This window comes from Meles meles, chromosome 11 (genome assembly GCF_922984935.1).
Source record: "Meles meles chromosome 11, mMelMel3.1 paternal haplotype, whole genome shotgun sequence".
In the NCBI taxonomy this organism is placed as follows: Eukaryota; Metazoa; Chordata; class Mammalia; order Carnivora; family Mustelidae; genus Meles; species Meles meles.
Window position 1 is genome coordinate 23,666,762 of NC_060076.1, and position 16,638 is coordinate 23,683,399.

At 43.8% G+C, this 16,638-nt stretch overlaps 1 protein-coding gene across 5 annotated transcripts in view; it reads left to right on the top strand.

The window, feature by feature from the left end:
* Positions 1-16,638, top strand: part of EPB41L4B (erythrocyte membrane protein band 4.1 like 4B) — a 123,726-nt gene that overhangs the window by 69,982 nt on the left and 37,106 nt on the right. Inside the window, exon 16 of one of the 5 annotated variants that reach the window (XM_046021788.1) lies at positions 1,256-2,934. The exons of the other annotated variants lie outside the window; for them this stretch is intronic. Coding sequence (XP_045877744.1) covers positions 1,256-1,406 — 151 coding nt within the window. The 3' untranslated portion in view covers positions 1,407-2,934. Of the gene's footprint in view, positions 1-1,255; positions 2,935-16,638 lie in introns of those variants that run through there. 5 annotated transcript variants of the gene reach the window in all.

Below are 16,638 nucleotides of genomic sequence, written 5' to 3' on the forward strand. Positions count from 1 at the left end.
GAATGGGCATGGTCGCATTCTGATAAAACTTATTTACGAAAACAGGCAGCGAGTGGGGATCTAGCCTGCGGGCCGTTTGCTCACCTCTGCCCTAACCTACATCACAGTCCTTTCCAAGGAAACTGGCACCTGCCTTGCTGGGTTTTTCATTAGGCTGGAGAGTATTTTGATGCCAGCTTTGTAAAGGCAAACGTTCCTTTTCAGATTTGAATTTTAGATCAGTCTTAATTGGTGTTTATGTGTGAAGCTCTTTCCGTTGGTGAATTCGGTTTGCATAAAGTTACTGCTTGGTGGGGTTGCTAGCCTCGCTGCTTGAGAAGGTATGAGAGAAGGGAGGGATGAAAATAATTCCATGTGGAGCAAGCCAAAGGAGAGCGATTAGTTCTTGATGGTTCTTGCCACTTTGGTTGGGAGACCTTGGAGGAGGACCACAGTGCAGTTTTATCGACAACACTCGATACTCGGGGAACTTTTTAAAGCTAGTCAGCCCAGTGGAGTAATAACTCTAAACGTTTCTGTATTGCTCAAGGCAGTTTCTTTTCCAGACATAAGAAAACAGAAGAGATTTCTAGAAGTGCTATTATTAACCTTATTTTTAGAGAATTTTAGGCTTTTTAGTGCCTATTTTACCACATTCGTTTCCTTCTGAGGCATGACCTTGCCCAGCAGTTGGCAGCGGGGATTCTGTGGGAGGCCATGGCAGGTCCTCTCCGGGCGGCACTGGCCTCCCCTGCGAGCTTGCTGATGCTCGTTCTTTGCCCCACGCCAGCCCTGCTGGATCATGGTCTGGGGGTAGGGCCCAGCACTCCGTGTCTTATCAGGCTCTCGGGAGTTAGAGAAGCCTGAGATACCTACCCCAGGAAAAGAGAGTTCCTTGGCCCAGCACTCTTGGCAAACGCTGCCGAAGGCATTCACAGCATCCGTTAGCAATGTGCTCACAGCCCTGAGAGGTGCCTGGTCAAGGACACCTTGTCACCTGACTTTCCCCAGACTGACTTGCTCATCAGGGTGCCTTTTGAGAAATGATGGTATGGCCGTGGAACGGGCCTCTCTTGACTTGGGTGTTGATAGGTAACCTGCATTCTGAATTTTAAAAATACCTTAGAAAATCCATTCATTTCCATTCATAAGCCATCCCCATTAACACGGCTCATGGTTTCTCCTGCCCACGTCCCTCATGCTTGTGTTGTTTCACTCACATTTCTGCATTTTCTTCCATCCCTCCCGCTAATCATTCACTCTGCCAACAAAACAGGCCATGCTTTCAGGATGACAGGCCGCCGCACTGGGAAACATCGGCCAGTGGAGGGGGCAGCCATTTCGATTATGTCCACGACCAGAACCAGAAGAACTTAGGAGGAATGCAAAGTATGGTGTATCGAGATAAACTCATGACTGCACTTTGAGAGACTGAAGCATCTCACCTCCCTTCACCATCATAGTGTCCTTTCATCCCATGAGAAGTGTCTTGGCATCACATAGCTGTGTTTGCACAAGTGTCTTTGCAGAAATGTGTTATGAGAGATGTTCCCGGCATCCGTGTAAATATTTGCAAACAGCCACAATCACTAGTCCTAACTTACTGTTGACTGCATTCTCAATAAAATGAAGGTTAGTTAAAGGCTCAGGAATCACTTTAATATTCTGATTTTAAAATTGGAGTAGAAGTCTGTGTTTATCATATTGTTATGTACTTGATATTCCTTTGTTATTTAATGAACGGCACCAAATAACACGAGAAGAATATGGGAAGATAGCTCTGTGGAGAGCACCGCACGGTCCTGAGGTGAGAGGAGGCCGCTGGGGCCCAGCCCCCGCCTCTGTGAGAGGGCAGACAAGCCCTTCTCTTCTGTTGGCCTCCTTTGCCCCCTCCGGAAAGAGTGGTTTGGACTAAATGATCGCCAAGCTCCTCCCAGCTCTACAATTCTGTGATCTATGCAAAGTTAGTATTTTTGGTCTGAGGATCTGACATTCCAATGGAATTTCTCAGAAGAAAACTGCAGAATTCCCTTCTCTAACAGAGGCTTGCCCCTTTCAGAAGCTGAATGAAGAGTATTACTGGTTAGGTGGGACATGCATATGGGGAGGCTCTGAATTTCCTACTTAAAGCAGGTTAGCCACTGAATCCTAGCAGTTTTACGAATCACAAATTGCATAGCGTCTGTTTTGATAGAACTTGCTGCTCCAGTACGAGAATAATTTTTTAAATTATTGATTGGTGCTGCTAGCTTGTGTGATTTCAGAAGACGTAATTATGAATACACACTGTCAGAATTTATAGAACTTGAGGCTTGGTTTTTTACCCTGAACTTCACTCTTTTAAAAAGCAACATGCAATCCAAGATCTATTTATGGGTCAAATTCGAGTATATAGGATTTTAATGGCATTGTGCCAAAACGCCCTGTCGAAGGATGGGGATGTCGCGCTGTCACTTTGGAGATCCAGCTGATCAATGTGTTTTCTTTGCGGGAAGAGTTTGTACCGAAATATTTATTGTCCCCCTTTTTAAAGCCACAAAGTCAAAACATTTCTTTTTTTCTCCTGATAGACCTGAGATCTTTCCCACCAGTATTTTTGTGAAAGCAATTCTTAAACGCCATTTCCATGTGTGTAATTGTAATTTGGCCCATTTTAAGCCTTTTTAAAAAATGTATTGACATCTCTGAGATACCTTATTGCTAAAATCTGGGTCTATTCTTGGTTACCATAAAAAATGTGTACAGAGGGAGGGACTCAGCTACGCGCCCTGCACAGTACAGCCAGTCACCTACAAACTCTTCCGAAGATATCTGTTCACGGGTCTGTTCTGTCTTAGCAGATGTTTTGATCCTCAGTGTTTGTGCTGCCTACAAATAAATGTGTTCCGAATCCTTTAATCTTACTGATACGTTTTTACAAATGTGTTTCCAAGGAATAAAGATTGTTCTTGCTTTTGTGGACTCCATCTTCATTTTATGTTGCACAGAAGTATCATTTGCGGATGATGTAGATGATGGGACAGGGAGCTTTTGGAAGCCTAAAGGTGAGCGTGTCGGTTAGGTGACGTGGAGCGAGTTCATCTCGGAATGAAGCTGCTCTCGGAAGGAGTGGCCCTGGTAGGCACAGTGGTTGAAGCATTTCTTCATGTGGTGCATCTGTAGTGAAGGTTCTAGATGCCGGTCACAGGCGTTGAGCCAAGTGAAGTGGTGGCAGATTGGGTTTCCCCCATTACCGTGCTGTGATGAGGGTGTGTGTTTGTCCTGGCTGCCACTGCTGCTCCTGCTGGAAGGACACCCAAACGTGTGTCTGTGGCCCCCTGGAAATTGTGTATACACGGAGACCCTCTAATACATGCCTTTCTGCTTAAAACAACTTGAGTGGATTCCGTTGTCTACAACCAAGAAGTTGAACCGGGATGCTTGCTTGTGACCTCCTAGCTAAATGGCGTGTACACTTTTCATCTCTCAGCTTAGTGGGCCTTTCCCTACTGCATTTAGCGGTAGTGGTCAGTCACTCGTGGCTTCTTGAAACTCTATGCCCTTGGTTGCTGCGCTATCTGGTTCTCTAGCTCTTTTGACTTTTTCCTCGGTCTTTGTAACAGCCTCATTGTTCTGTCTTCCTGTTAAGTGTTGGTGTTTTCCAGGGGTCCTTCCTCTGCCCACTGCCTTTCTTGCCATCACAGTCGATCCTGCGTCTCCTGCTGGCACCATTGTATGGCTGTGGACTCTGAAGTTATTATTGCTAACCCAGATTACTCTTATCTATGAGTTTTTTACACTGACATTTCAACCCATACACACGTCAAACTCATGTCAGGGTCAAATTCATCATCTTTTACTGGAGAAAGAAAATACTAACCGATTCTCCTCTACCTGCAAGAAAAACGTGTACGTCCTCCATCCATAGCTCTTTTCTTGCCCCTTTGCCACCCGTATCCAGGCAGTCCCCAGGGCTGCTCAACTGACATGTCCCACTCTGACCTTGCAGCAGCATCTTCTCTCTGCATCAGAGGTGCTCTGCCTGGTCTCCTTGACTCCAGGCTCCTGCCAAGCTCCTTGTCCTCACAGTCATTCCGATAATGGACATCTGCCAGAGTTCTCCAGCACCCATAGGGTGAGGCTCGAGGCCTTCTGTATGGAATTCCTTTGCTGTCTGCTTCCATTCTATTGCTCTAGCTCATTTCGCCCCATTTCTTACCTTCCTGTTTAAATTTCTACACCACCAAGCTGCTGGTCGTTCCTGGCATGCACCATATCCTGCTGTTGCTCCCATCTGTGCTTTGCAAATACTGTTCCTTCTGCTGAGAACACTCTCACTCCCATCTCCCTTGCCCAACTCCTGCTCACCCCATAGATGCCTCTGCTCAGACGCATCTTCTCCCCAGGACTTCTACCACCCCCACCTCTGCAGAGTGGATTAGTTTCTGTGTTCTGCTCTATGCCTGCCCCTCAGCCCTGCTGTATCAATGTTGCATTCACTACTTTACATTAAAACTGCCTCTTTTGTTCATCATCCTGGAGACTGTACATTCTGTAAGTGTGAGCTTTGTCCCATGTTTGCCTTTGTTCCCCGGTGCCTGATAGATAGCAGGTGCTCAATGAATGTCTGTTTAGCGAATGAATTATTCCACATTCATTCTAACAGAAACATCTAACCAGGGGCGCCTGGGTGTCTCAGTCGGTTAAGCATCTGCCTTTGGCTTGGGTCATGCCCTCAGGGTCCTGGGATCGAGCCCTGCATCAGGCTCCCTGCACAGTGAGGGAATCTGCTTCTCTGTCTCCCTCTGCAGCTCCCCCTGCTTGTGCTCTCTGTGTCAAATGAATACATAAAATCTTTAAAAAAAAAACAAAAAAAAAACTGTCTAGCTAGATAACAGGCAGCATGTCATCTCTGAGCTGGTCCAAAGGTGTCTGAACAGCTGTACCTAGCCCAGGGCATCACATTTGGGTAGGACACGGACCGTCAGCTGTGTTCTGGCTTCAGCTTCATCATCGGAATATGACCAGTGTGTCTGCGGAGTTCTCTTCCGAAGCACTGGCATCATCATGACGCGTGTGGTTACTACAGGGCAGATGATGCTGGAGATCACTGGAAACCCTGGTAGGTCGACAGGGATTCTCGGGAACACGCAGGGACTGTTAGCTAGATGTGTGCACCCAGCACTATGTGGATCACTTCACTTGATCTTCCTGGCCAGTCTGTGTGATGGGCAGTGTCCTCTTCGCTCACATTTGGAAGCTCGGGCTTCAGGTTAAGCAAGAAGCTTGCCCACTGTCACATGTGTAGGTCCGACTCCCGGCCCGTGTTCTCGGCCCTTGGGCTTTGACGCTTCTCACCAATGACCATCTCGCCATCTGGGACCCTGCTGATTTCTCTGTATCCATGAGACTATTACTAGATTATGTTGAGGAGTTCACTACCCCGAGATCTGGTTACTAACTGGAAAGCCACTCGCCACCACCAGCGTCCATATCCCTACACACCAGTGGTCTGGTGACCCTGTTATCCTTCCCAGGGGTCTCGTAAACCCTAACACCTTACCATCCCTCCTCCTGCAATCTAGAACCTGCATTTGCTCAATAACCCCTTTCCAAAGGAGCAGAGATTGAACATTATTTTCTTCTTAGTGAACCACTCTTTACTGGAGGCAGTCCACTGCGTCTGTCCCCAGAACCCCTGAACTAGTCATTTCTTCTGGAGTTATTATCTGCCTACACCATCAAACTCGAGACTCCATAATTAATGGAATTAACTTCTTGCATTTTTGAAACTCGGGTATTTACCAGTCTTGGATCATCTCTTTTATTTTTCTGTGACTCACTCAGAATATTGCCAGTGAGCTGACAGTATGGTGGATTGATGAAATTCATGCGGACTGAAAGACTTGAAATCGTGCCAGGTGATTATCTTGGCCTTCAAAACCCACTTGCCTGTTTCGTTTCTTGGTCCACCATTTCCGCTGAAAAAGGTTCTCCTTAACAGCAGAGATGAAGGAATAAGGACAATATGGGAGTACTGCTTTTTTTCCCCTTGCCTGTTAATATGGCACCGTCCTTCCAGGTCAGTGACTCTAGCCTCCTGGGTCCTGGTCTGAACACAACTAATAATAGATCCTTTTTGTTGCCCTTGACTTTCCAGCTTTTAACTAGTCCTTTAAGATTTGAGCTCATCAAAAAAAACTCCCTGAGCAGCCATATTGATCCTTTGGATCAATATTTCCCAAACTCAGCTCTAAGTCAATTCCCTGACTGTACTGAATCTTCCAAAAGGACCAGGTAAATACCTTAAATAGGCTTCAGGATGATTTGCCTCTGCTATTTCCCTCCAGGAGGCAACCAGCAAATGCCAAGGCAAGGCATAATGGGGCAAAGAGAGGGAAACACAAACTGCTGTTAAGGGAAGAGTCCCTTTGCACATGAAAAGTAGCACGTTTTTAAGAGACCTCAGGAGTATCTAAAAGGTGAAACTAATGTGAAATTGACATTCAGCTGAGCCTCTGCAAAAGAAATCTTAAATAATTCTGCAAATTGGCCAACTTTCCCAGAATTAGGGAGCCAAAGAATTGCTTGGACAGCTTACTAAAAATGGAAAGTGCTAGGCTCTATTTAAGTGGTTGATGGTGAGACCTAAGGAAACTTCATCCGAAGTCTCCAGGCGAGTCCGTGATGGACAAGTGTAGGACCTCCCCTTGGAAAAGCACAGCTTCCTATCTGGTTTACTTTCATCTTATGGTTCAATTTGAACTCATTTAGATGCCAGTTCCTTTTTTTTTAAGTAGGCATGCTATCAAAAAGTAAATGGATACATCATAATAAGGAGCTAGAGACGGCTACTCAGCATAGTTTTGCACTTGCTTAGGTTCACAGTGAAGTAGAAGAACGTGAAAATGCTAGGGTTTCTTTATATGGCTTTAATTTCAACCTGAGCTCCTTCTCCCAAGTCTGTCAAAGTGAATCTGTCATTGTTCTGCTCTCCCGCTGGAAGCAAGGGTCTAGAGAACTGTATCCACTGGTGAAGAAGATGGCCAGGACACACCAGTGTAGGGACCCATGCTGAGATTCGAACCCATCATGGGGAAGAAGCAGAAGCTTGCAGAAGCAAAATGGCAGGAATCTGCCCACTGATGAGAGACAGACTGTAGGCCCAGTGTGGAGTGGTGATTTGTTGGGGGCAGGAGCCCTGCAGTTTTCCCACGAGGTGAAGTGTGAATGCTCTGGTGCCTTCCACGCTCTGAATCCCAACGTTGCCACTTCCCAGTCATGTGACCTTTGTCGGGTTTCTTCTCTGTGCCTCCTTTTTGGTGTCCCCAAACAGAATTAAAGGATATTATCCATGGAAGGTGTTTTGCACCATGTTTGGTGGTGGTTGGCAGCAGTTTTTGGTGGTTTTTGAGATTTAAGGCCTTAGCAGTCCATGTGGTGAGAGACGGGTCAAAGAAATTCAGTCTCCCCTAAGGAATGGTCTGTGTTAAAGGTTGCTGGTTTGGGATGTATGGTCTAAGTTTAGCAACGGGAAGGGGTGCTTGGCTCCAGGAGAAAGATCAGTTGGAAGAGGGTTAGCACAATACATAAGACACTTCTCTGAAACTCGAACAAGCCAAGAGCAGAAACACCGTGGGGATCTTTTGAGACAGGATAAAAAGAAAGAAAGATGATATTTCTGTCTGAGAATACTAGGAAGTAACTATCCAGGCGGAATGTGGACAATGCTTTCCCATCTGCTGACGGCAAACTGGCGGAAGAGGGAACTGGTGAGACCACTGAGAATTCATTCTGCAGGTGCAATGGAGACCCAAAAGTTGGAAGAATTGAAACAGCATCCGCTCTCTTCCCAACTTGTCTAGCTTAGGACTTCATTGTCTACAAAGTAGAGGAGGCTTTTAACAATTAGGAGGCTAAGTATAAAGTCAGTAATAAAGGGAACTGCTGTGCTTTTTCACTTATTTTAGTTGGTAATATGGTGGTTAAAAATTCAGACAAAAATACCTAAAAGTTACTTTTCCTCTCCACCTTCTTATTCCCTAGTTCCCTAGTTCTCCCCAGAGGCAAACGTCGTTGGTGTTTCATTGTGTCAATCCAGAACTATTCTACATATAAACAAGAACGCGTGTTTAACCAGTCATACATGATGGTCCTTTAGGCTGCCCCAAATCTCTAAAATTAGAGTTTTTCTGCTGTCATTGTACTTTCCGTTTATGCACCTGAGTAAATCCATCTGTAGATAAACTCCCTAGGAACAGGGGCTCTGGCTAAAGAGGTACGTTGGCTAAAGAGGTACGTGCATATTTAATTTGGACATTGCCTAACGAAGTTTCACTCTAAAGATATTCTACTTGATTACATGTATCTCCCCCAGGCCTCCCACCCCACCAGCGATTTGACAGGGCCTCCGATCCCACAGAGAGTGAGTGTATAACCTTAACTAGGTCTTTTAAACCTTTGATGGGTAAAAATCAGAATGTCCATTTTAATTGTATTTCTCTAGAAGCAAGGTTGCCTACCTTTTCACCTTGTTGAATGCCATTTGTTACATGTTTTCCCTGAACCGTCTGGAAGCTCTGCTCTTACGCCGTGCTCTTTACTAAAGACCAGACTGATGAAGTAAAATTAATCGTGTCATCATAGCCTTTCTAATAGTGGAGCAAGAGAAGGATGGAAAGAGTTGATATTTACCAGACATTTTTTGAAAGCAGATTTCCAGAAACTCAGATAACAATCAGCATGACACAGTGCCCTGGAGGTCAGAAGAAAGAATCCGGACAGCATGAAAATAGCCAGGGTAAAGGACTTGATTTCTAACACCTATCTTTCCGTTCCTGTTTAGGAGTTTGTGGAGAACTTTCCACTCCAACTTCTTAAATACTCAGACTTTGTGAATTTCCCTGGTGCATTGGCCAGGGAAGCAAGGGTTTACTTTCAGTCACAATTAAAGTCCTAATTGAGCAGGTCTAAAATCCCACTGTATCCCAAGACTTGCCAGCGGTTTTACTGCTGGAAAGGCTGCAGAATTTAAAACACCCCAACTGCTGTAGTCCGGGCAGTCCGCTAAGCAGGGTGAGAATAATTAGAGGAACATCCCCGTAGGCTCGTGTTGTAAGAAGACCACAGAACCTACCTAATCATCCCCTCCTGAATTGTGAATGGCTTCAACAGCCACTTTCTGCAGCAGAAACCTCAAAAGCAAGAGCTGTTGCTATGCTAACGGCTAAGCCAGCTTCATCCCGCAGCTGAATAATGGAGGCTGTATCTATATTCAAGGCAATTAAACGGGCCCTTAATATTAGGTCCAGTGTATAGCTTCAGAGGCTAACCAAGGATGTTTACAGGAGAAGCTTCTGGAAAACCTACAAGAATTGTGGAACAGAGAAAGGATCACTTGGGGAGATTTTAAAACACAAAAACCGAAATAGATGAATCCTCCTCTGTATCACCTCAGGAACACATACCCAGTGTTCCGCTCCCGCTCCCGCTGCTGTCTTGTGCAATTAGAACGTCTAAAACCTACCCTTAACAGAGCGTGCATTTTCTTCATCTAGCTTGAACTTCATTCTGGAATGCATAATAGTTTAATTTCATTCATTCTGATGAGTTGGATGGTGTCTGCCGAGTGGAAAAAATAACACTCAGCTCATGCCCAAGCCGGCCGTGGCTCTTTCACGGTGCAAAGACGGGCTCCTTAGACGTTATCCTGCACAGCTCGTAGCTGCATGTTCGTGGCAATGATTTTTTTGTCTTGCTGCTCCTTGAGGCCTCCCAGTTGATACTGTTTGGGGAAGCATTTAAAGCAGTGGTGAGGGGTGAGTCTGTTAATGTCACTACCCGCCTGATAAAAGAAAATCTTCATTGAAAGCAAAAAGTGGACCCCGGAATGCAGAAATGAGAGCCCCCACCCAAAAAAAGTCCCTAGGAAACCGAGAAGCGAAAGCACTGTTAGATTTATTACAAGTGAATGCTGTAAGAGAAAACAACTATATTTGTGTCAGTATTTTTTTTAAGGCAGGAAAGAGATTGAATAAACTCTTAGTCATGAGCCTCTGTGCAAAAATGCACTCATGAAATATTTATTCCTTGGGCTCAGATCCTGAAATTGATCCGGAATTGTTAAAATCCTAGATTTCACCACAAAGTTTTTCTAAAGCCCTTCTCACAGCTTCTCCATGCCTCAAGCAATCAGAGAGACATTACAAACTTAGTAGGAATCACATTAGGTTAAGATGGATTTTCTAGCAAAAAATTATCAAGGTCTGCCTACCCACTTACAGCCATTTGGTAAAACCATTTGATACCACTTTCACCAAAGGAAAATTCCAGACTCGAAGATGGGGGGACACACCCCACTACTCTCTCTCACACAGGACAGATGCAGCCACCAGGAGACATGAAGAGCCTCTCATCGTTCCTTAAGATGTGGAATGTTCTACAGTTTTACAGAGGCTGTTTGGTGTTAGGAACAACGAGGAGCTCCTGACCAACGTGAAGCTTTTATGAATAGACACTTGATAAATTACCTAAGGAGAATTAAACTTTAATGCACTACAACATTTATTCAGCAAATATTTACTGTGTTTCTACGCTTTGGCAAGTACTATCATAGGCACTGGGAATTGATGTTGAAGAAGACGCTGCCTTTGGCTGTAGGCAGTTAATAAACTAGTCAGAACAACAGCTACCAATCTTACAGACTCAGACAGCACCTGAGCTAACACTAGAATTAGTTCCAGGTTGATTGCTTGGAAGATGGCTTTAAAGAAATACAAGTTGAGAAAATTCCCATCTGTCCATTAGTCTGTATAAAGGAATCTAAACCATGCCATATATATGTTTGTGTATATGTTTATGTATATGTATAATTTGACCTTTTCGGACAAGAGGAAAATGAGGTCAGTTCATCTTTTCTCTCTAGTCACTTAAAAAAAATAAATAAAACCATTAAGTTACTGTAAGAAATGATCCCTATTTAAGAGACCTAACATTCCTAATGTGTTCCATTTCTGAGATGTTGATAAAAATTTTCTTCTCAACCCCATTATGAAAAAGATGCAGTCTTTCAAATATACTCTCTTCTTACAGCCAAATAGTGCGCTTGCTTGCACTGAATGTAATAAGAACTTGTAGCAATATGTTTGTCTAATGACCCACTCTGTTCAGTCTCTACTAAATTAAAATTGATGTAAGTGACAAGTATCCTGGAAACCATAATGAATAAATGCACCTTCTCTCATCTCTCGGTCAGACATGGCACAAATCAAATTATTTCATTGAGCCGTAGTTCCTGGCATATAAATACATAATAACTGTTTGGCCAAAAATGCAGTGTCTGGGGCCCAGATAAGTGAAATAGGTTACCTGAGGTCACATAGCTAAGCCCTAACAAAATCAAAGCTAAGTGCCCGCCAGTGTTCTTTTAACGTCATTGTAATGCTCCTTTCATCCACTGGCAAGGCAGTCTCTCAGTGCTAAAGAGAGCACTGGGCTCTCAAGTCAGGTTGCCTGAGTTCAAATCCCAGCTCTGCCATTTACTAGCTGTGTGACTTTGAGAAAGTTAAGTAGTCTCTCTGTTACCATTTCCTTACCTGTAAAATACGGATAATAATAATTGTCCCTTCTTCAAACCGTTGTTAGAGGATTAAATATGTTAATAGACAGCACAGGGCTGGGCAACCAAAAATGTTAGCTTTTGAGTTTTTTCCTCTGTGAATATTTAGAGAGCGTGATTAATGCACCAGTGTTCAGCCAGGAAGTCTGATTCTGGCTGACACCATCTGCTGTAAAAACATGGTAATTGAGGAGATTCTGCTAAGAGCCCCAATTGGAGAGCCACAGTTCAGGTTGATGGACAGGATATGGACTAGTGGAAACAACTTCTTGTCCTTGGCACACATAGAAAATGACATATTTGTATAGCATACTGGGGTAAGCAGATAAGACCATTTGAGCTGTAACCCATCCAAAGTCCATTTGCTGGGAAGCTCTGCCGGGATATTCGTCGATATCTCCCTGATGCTTTCGCTCTGATTAGGAACGTGGACTTGTCCCCACGTAGGCTAAAAGTGAAACAGGAGCCAGTTGGCCCCGACGAGGCTTGTCTAGAGTATTTAGAGAGCTTGCGTGCTGTGTGGGCTACCTAGAAGCCGGTCCTGCCTCAGGACCCCTGCTGTGGAGTTAAGCCAGGTGTCATGAACAGATAACAGAGTAACGCTGAGTCCAGGCAGCATGCATTATGTGCAGTGAGCGATGGAGACGTGACGCTCAGATAGAGGATACTCGTTCTGTTTTCCTAGGAGAGACTTTCAGCAGGCACAGGGCGGATGGGGGATTTCTTGGCCATCCAGACATTGGCATTTCATTAACAGCAGAACATCTGTTGATTTCTTGGCCTTCCTGCCTGATTACTTAGTTGTTTGGAAGGTAGAAGAAACACCACCCGTGTTACTGTTATTAATTCTGGTCAGCAAGGAAGACTAGGTTGGAAATGTGTGAATGGCGAGATCCTTGGGGAAAAAAATGACTCTTATGTCTTGAAATTGTTAATACAAAATGAGAGGAGCTCAGGGTTTAATCCTTCATGCCAAAGAGAAGATGGGTCTAAAAGGTAATATTTTTCATATGGACTGTGAGTATATATCATCAATCCTCTGAAAGAGAAAGGCTTTTAGGAACCACAATTTAAAACAGTATTTTATCTTTTTTTTTTTTTTCAAGATTTTATTTATTTATTTGATAGACGGAGATCACAAGTAGGCAGAGAGAGACAAGGAATCAGGCTCCCCGCCAAGTAGAGAGCCTGATGCAGGACTCAATCCCAGGACCCTGGGATCATGACCCAAGCAGAAGGTAGAGGCTTTAACCCATGAGCCATCCAGGTGTCCCTAAAACAGTATTTTAAATAAAAGGAAGGTAGAACATATAAAAGAATGAAGGGGTATAGACCTTTTTCTAAAAGGACTTTTAAAGTTTCATAGATGTATGGTTTAGTTGGAGCAAAGATGAACAGTTTAATAATAGCCATTCTTTTTTTTTTAAGATTTTATTTTTAAGTAATCTCCAATAGTCATTCCTGAGGATGGTATATGAGATTAACAGGACAGAAGAAACACTCCTCAACTTCTGTTTTGCTTTTCTCCTATTTATTTATTTATTTATTTATTTATTTATTTGACAGAGATCACAAGTAGGCAGAGAGGCAGGCAGAGAGAGAGGAAGGGAAGCAGGCTCCCTGCTGAGCAAAGAGCCGGATGTGGGACTTGATCCCAGGACGCTGGGATCATGACTTGAGCCGAAAGCAGAGGCATTAACCCTCTGAGCCACCCAGGCGCCCCAGCTTTTCTCCTTTTTGATAAGGAAACCAGACAAAATACTAACTGCCCAGGGTGAAAAGAACAAAGAGAAGAAAACTGAAGTCCAAGATGAGAGAACAGTCAGGAAATTAGTTCAAGCCTTCAGGCTTAGAAAAATGGCCACGGGGAATAAGGAGAGAATTCGTTATGTCATTGCTGAGTCAGCATCACTACGCTCTGAAGAACTACCGAGTCTCGGGGAAATGCCAGAATGGACAGGGAAATGTCATACAGGTTCTTGAAAATTGTCTTTAAAAATTGGGATGATAAGCTTGATGGTGGTATCAAAAAAGAATCTTTTTTAAGCACTTAGTTAAGGAAGTAATGTTTAGTTAGGAATAGCATGGATTCACTCGGAATGAGGGGTGCTAATGTTCCAAGATTCTTAGTAGACTGAGTAAAAGGACCATGTCTAACCTGGTTAAGTAGAATTTGTCAGACATCAGATTTTAATGTTGAAACACTGGGTAATGTACACACTTCAGGAATAAGAATGACTGTTAATATTCAATACCATTTTGCAAGCCTTACCAAAGCAATAAGCCAAGAAAACAAATAAAGCAATAAATACCAGAAAAGAAGAAAATTATGTGATTATGGAAAATACAAATGAACTACAGTTCATAAGAGAGGTTAGCAAAGTGGCCAGAGGCAGAAATATCATAAAGTCCACGAATTTTGTGTATCTAGTAGCATAAAATTAGAGGAAATATAATAATAAATGAAATCTTATTTTCAATTGTGACAAAACTGGAATTCACCTAGGAATTTTTTTTTTTTCACCTAGGAATTAAATTAATAATATATGTTGCTTACCTTTGTGGAAGTAAAAAATTCTAACTGATGGACATGTAAAAAGATCTGAATAAAGGGTGAAAAGTACCCTATTCCTTAAGAATACATTCTCTCGGGGCGCCTGGGTGGCTCAGTGGTTTGGGCCGCTGCCTTCGGCTCAGGTCATGGTCTCGGGGTCCTGGGATCGAGTCCCGCATCGGGCTCTCTGCTTGGCGGGGAGCCTGCTTCCCTCTCACGCTCTCTGCCTGCCTCTCTGCCTACTTGTGATCTCTCTCTGTCAAATAAATAAATAAAATCTTAAAAAAAAAAAAAAAGAATACATTCTCTCAAATCCATAATATTTAATGCTCCAAATGAGAATTCCAATGGGACTTTTTTTTTTGGTAGTAACTTGAGTTGTAAAATAATCTGAAAGAGTAAGTGCATAACAATAGTCAAGAAAAGAAAAGAACAATGGTGTGGGAAAGGGAACAGGATTTGTCCTGTCAGATATTAAAAAAAAAAAAGTATATATATATATATATATATATTCACACATACACACACACACAAAAGTAATTAAGACAATCTGGTGTTGGTTGAGTAACAGAGAAGAAGGTCAATAAAAATAGGAAAAATCCAGAAACACACATAAATACACGTCCCGTATTTTCACCGTAAGCATCTCCGACAAGCATTTTTGCTGCAAACATTTTCTTTGCATAATGACTTGGCTGTAAAGTAATTTTGCCCTAAAAGATAAAATCATGATAAATAAAAGAGGGACATTCACTTAAAAAGACATTGTGGAACATGAAAAATTGAATAACAAAAACAAAGTGGAATAACAAAATTCTAAACACTTTATTTCAAAATAAAAAAATACTTGAATACCTCAAAAATGTATAGCCTAGAGTCACAGCAACACTGCACAAATAACTGATTTTATTTTGTATGTTGTACCTATGTGCTCATCTTAAGGTCTACTGTTCATAGTATTACATACATGTGTTTTGGGGAGCACGGATCGATCTCCTTAGTCGGCATTGCGCTTTTACTTTTGTCCCACGATTTCTGCCTCGGCTAACAGAGGTATCTGTTTCCAAGTGCCAGGACCCGAATTTGCAGCTGAGCTTTGTATTGTTTCCTAAAAGCTTTCTACACTGTTGTTTGTTCTTGGCACGTTGTCCCATGACTGTCGCTAGATGTTCCCAAGTTCCATGGGAAGAGTGGAAGAAATGCTAAGGCTGTGGTGCATTTGTAACTGAGCTTTCCAATGACATTGCAACTGGTGCGTTGTTTTCGGGCCTAGTAGAGGGTGCGGTCTGGCTCTAACAGCTTATCACCGCGTTTTCTATCAAGCTGATATACGTAGTTATCATCCGCCCCATCTACTCATCACCGTCCAGACCATGATGAGCGCCAGCTAAGATGAATATGATAGAGAAATGGGAACTTTGCCCATGGAGAAATGAAACCAAACTGTCAGCCAGTTGTTTTATATTTACAGCAGAATTCTCTTACAGCCAATTAGATATGCGGTGAAAACGGGGCGGGACTTTTCGCAGGGGAGATGCACAAGGCAACGGTGTTTACCCGGAAACTACCTAGCAGCGCCCATGGTGGATGTTGTGCATCAATCCCGGACAGTCAGGAACAGGGAGACCGCACAAGGCATATCTTACGAGGGAATTTCACGCGGGGAATTGGTTGCACAAGAGATGAAGAACTAGGAAGCTAAGCTGGACAGTGAGACAAGCCAGAGATGAGCTACGCTAGAACTAGAGCTGGACGGACGGAGGGAGGGGGCAGTTCCAACGCCCAGGGCTGGGACCACAGGGAACTCACAGCTTCTGCTGGAAACATCACCTGAGGCAGAAAGAGGTGGGGAAGAAACACCTTGACTTCCCTCCTTTTCCCACCTTCCAGGCTCTGCCAGTGCCTCCCACCGGCTAAGCCTACATTAAAAGCCAGAGAGCAGGGAGCCTGAGAAATGTATTTCCTTGGAAACACAGCAGGTCGGGGCAGAGCAGAGCTGGGATCTGAGAGCTCTCGGGAAAGTGACTGGCACATGCAGAAGATGACATTTCAAGTCAGCGGGACAAGGATGCATTACTCCCTTGGCAATGTTGGGACCACTGCCTCCCCGTTTCAGAAAAGAAAAATGAGAACTTCCCCTTACAATATGCTCATAAGCTCTTCTTCCCTATGGGCTCTTCCCCAGGCTTAGATTAGCTGCCCCTTCTCGCTTAAGCCTCATCAAAGCACCTGTCGCACGGTCTTGGACTTGTTACTCAGCAGTGGGCTCCTTGAGGGCAAGGGCAACGTCTCTCTTATCTTTGCACTCCCCTGCCTACCACTGTGCCAGGCACAGGAGTTGGCACTTAAATATTTATTGAGTGCGTTGATACCTAATTTTCTTTTCCATCTGACCAGTATTAGTTGAACACCTGCTGTGTGCTTAGCACAGGGGAGGGTATGAAAACATGTGACATGACCGTCTCTGTTCCTACAGAGCTCACTGTGTCGCTGGGAAGGCAAGATGTGT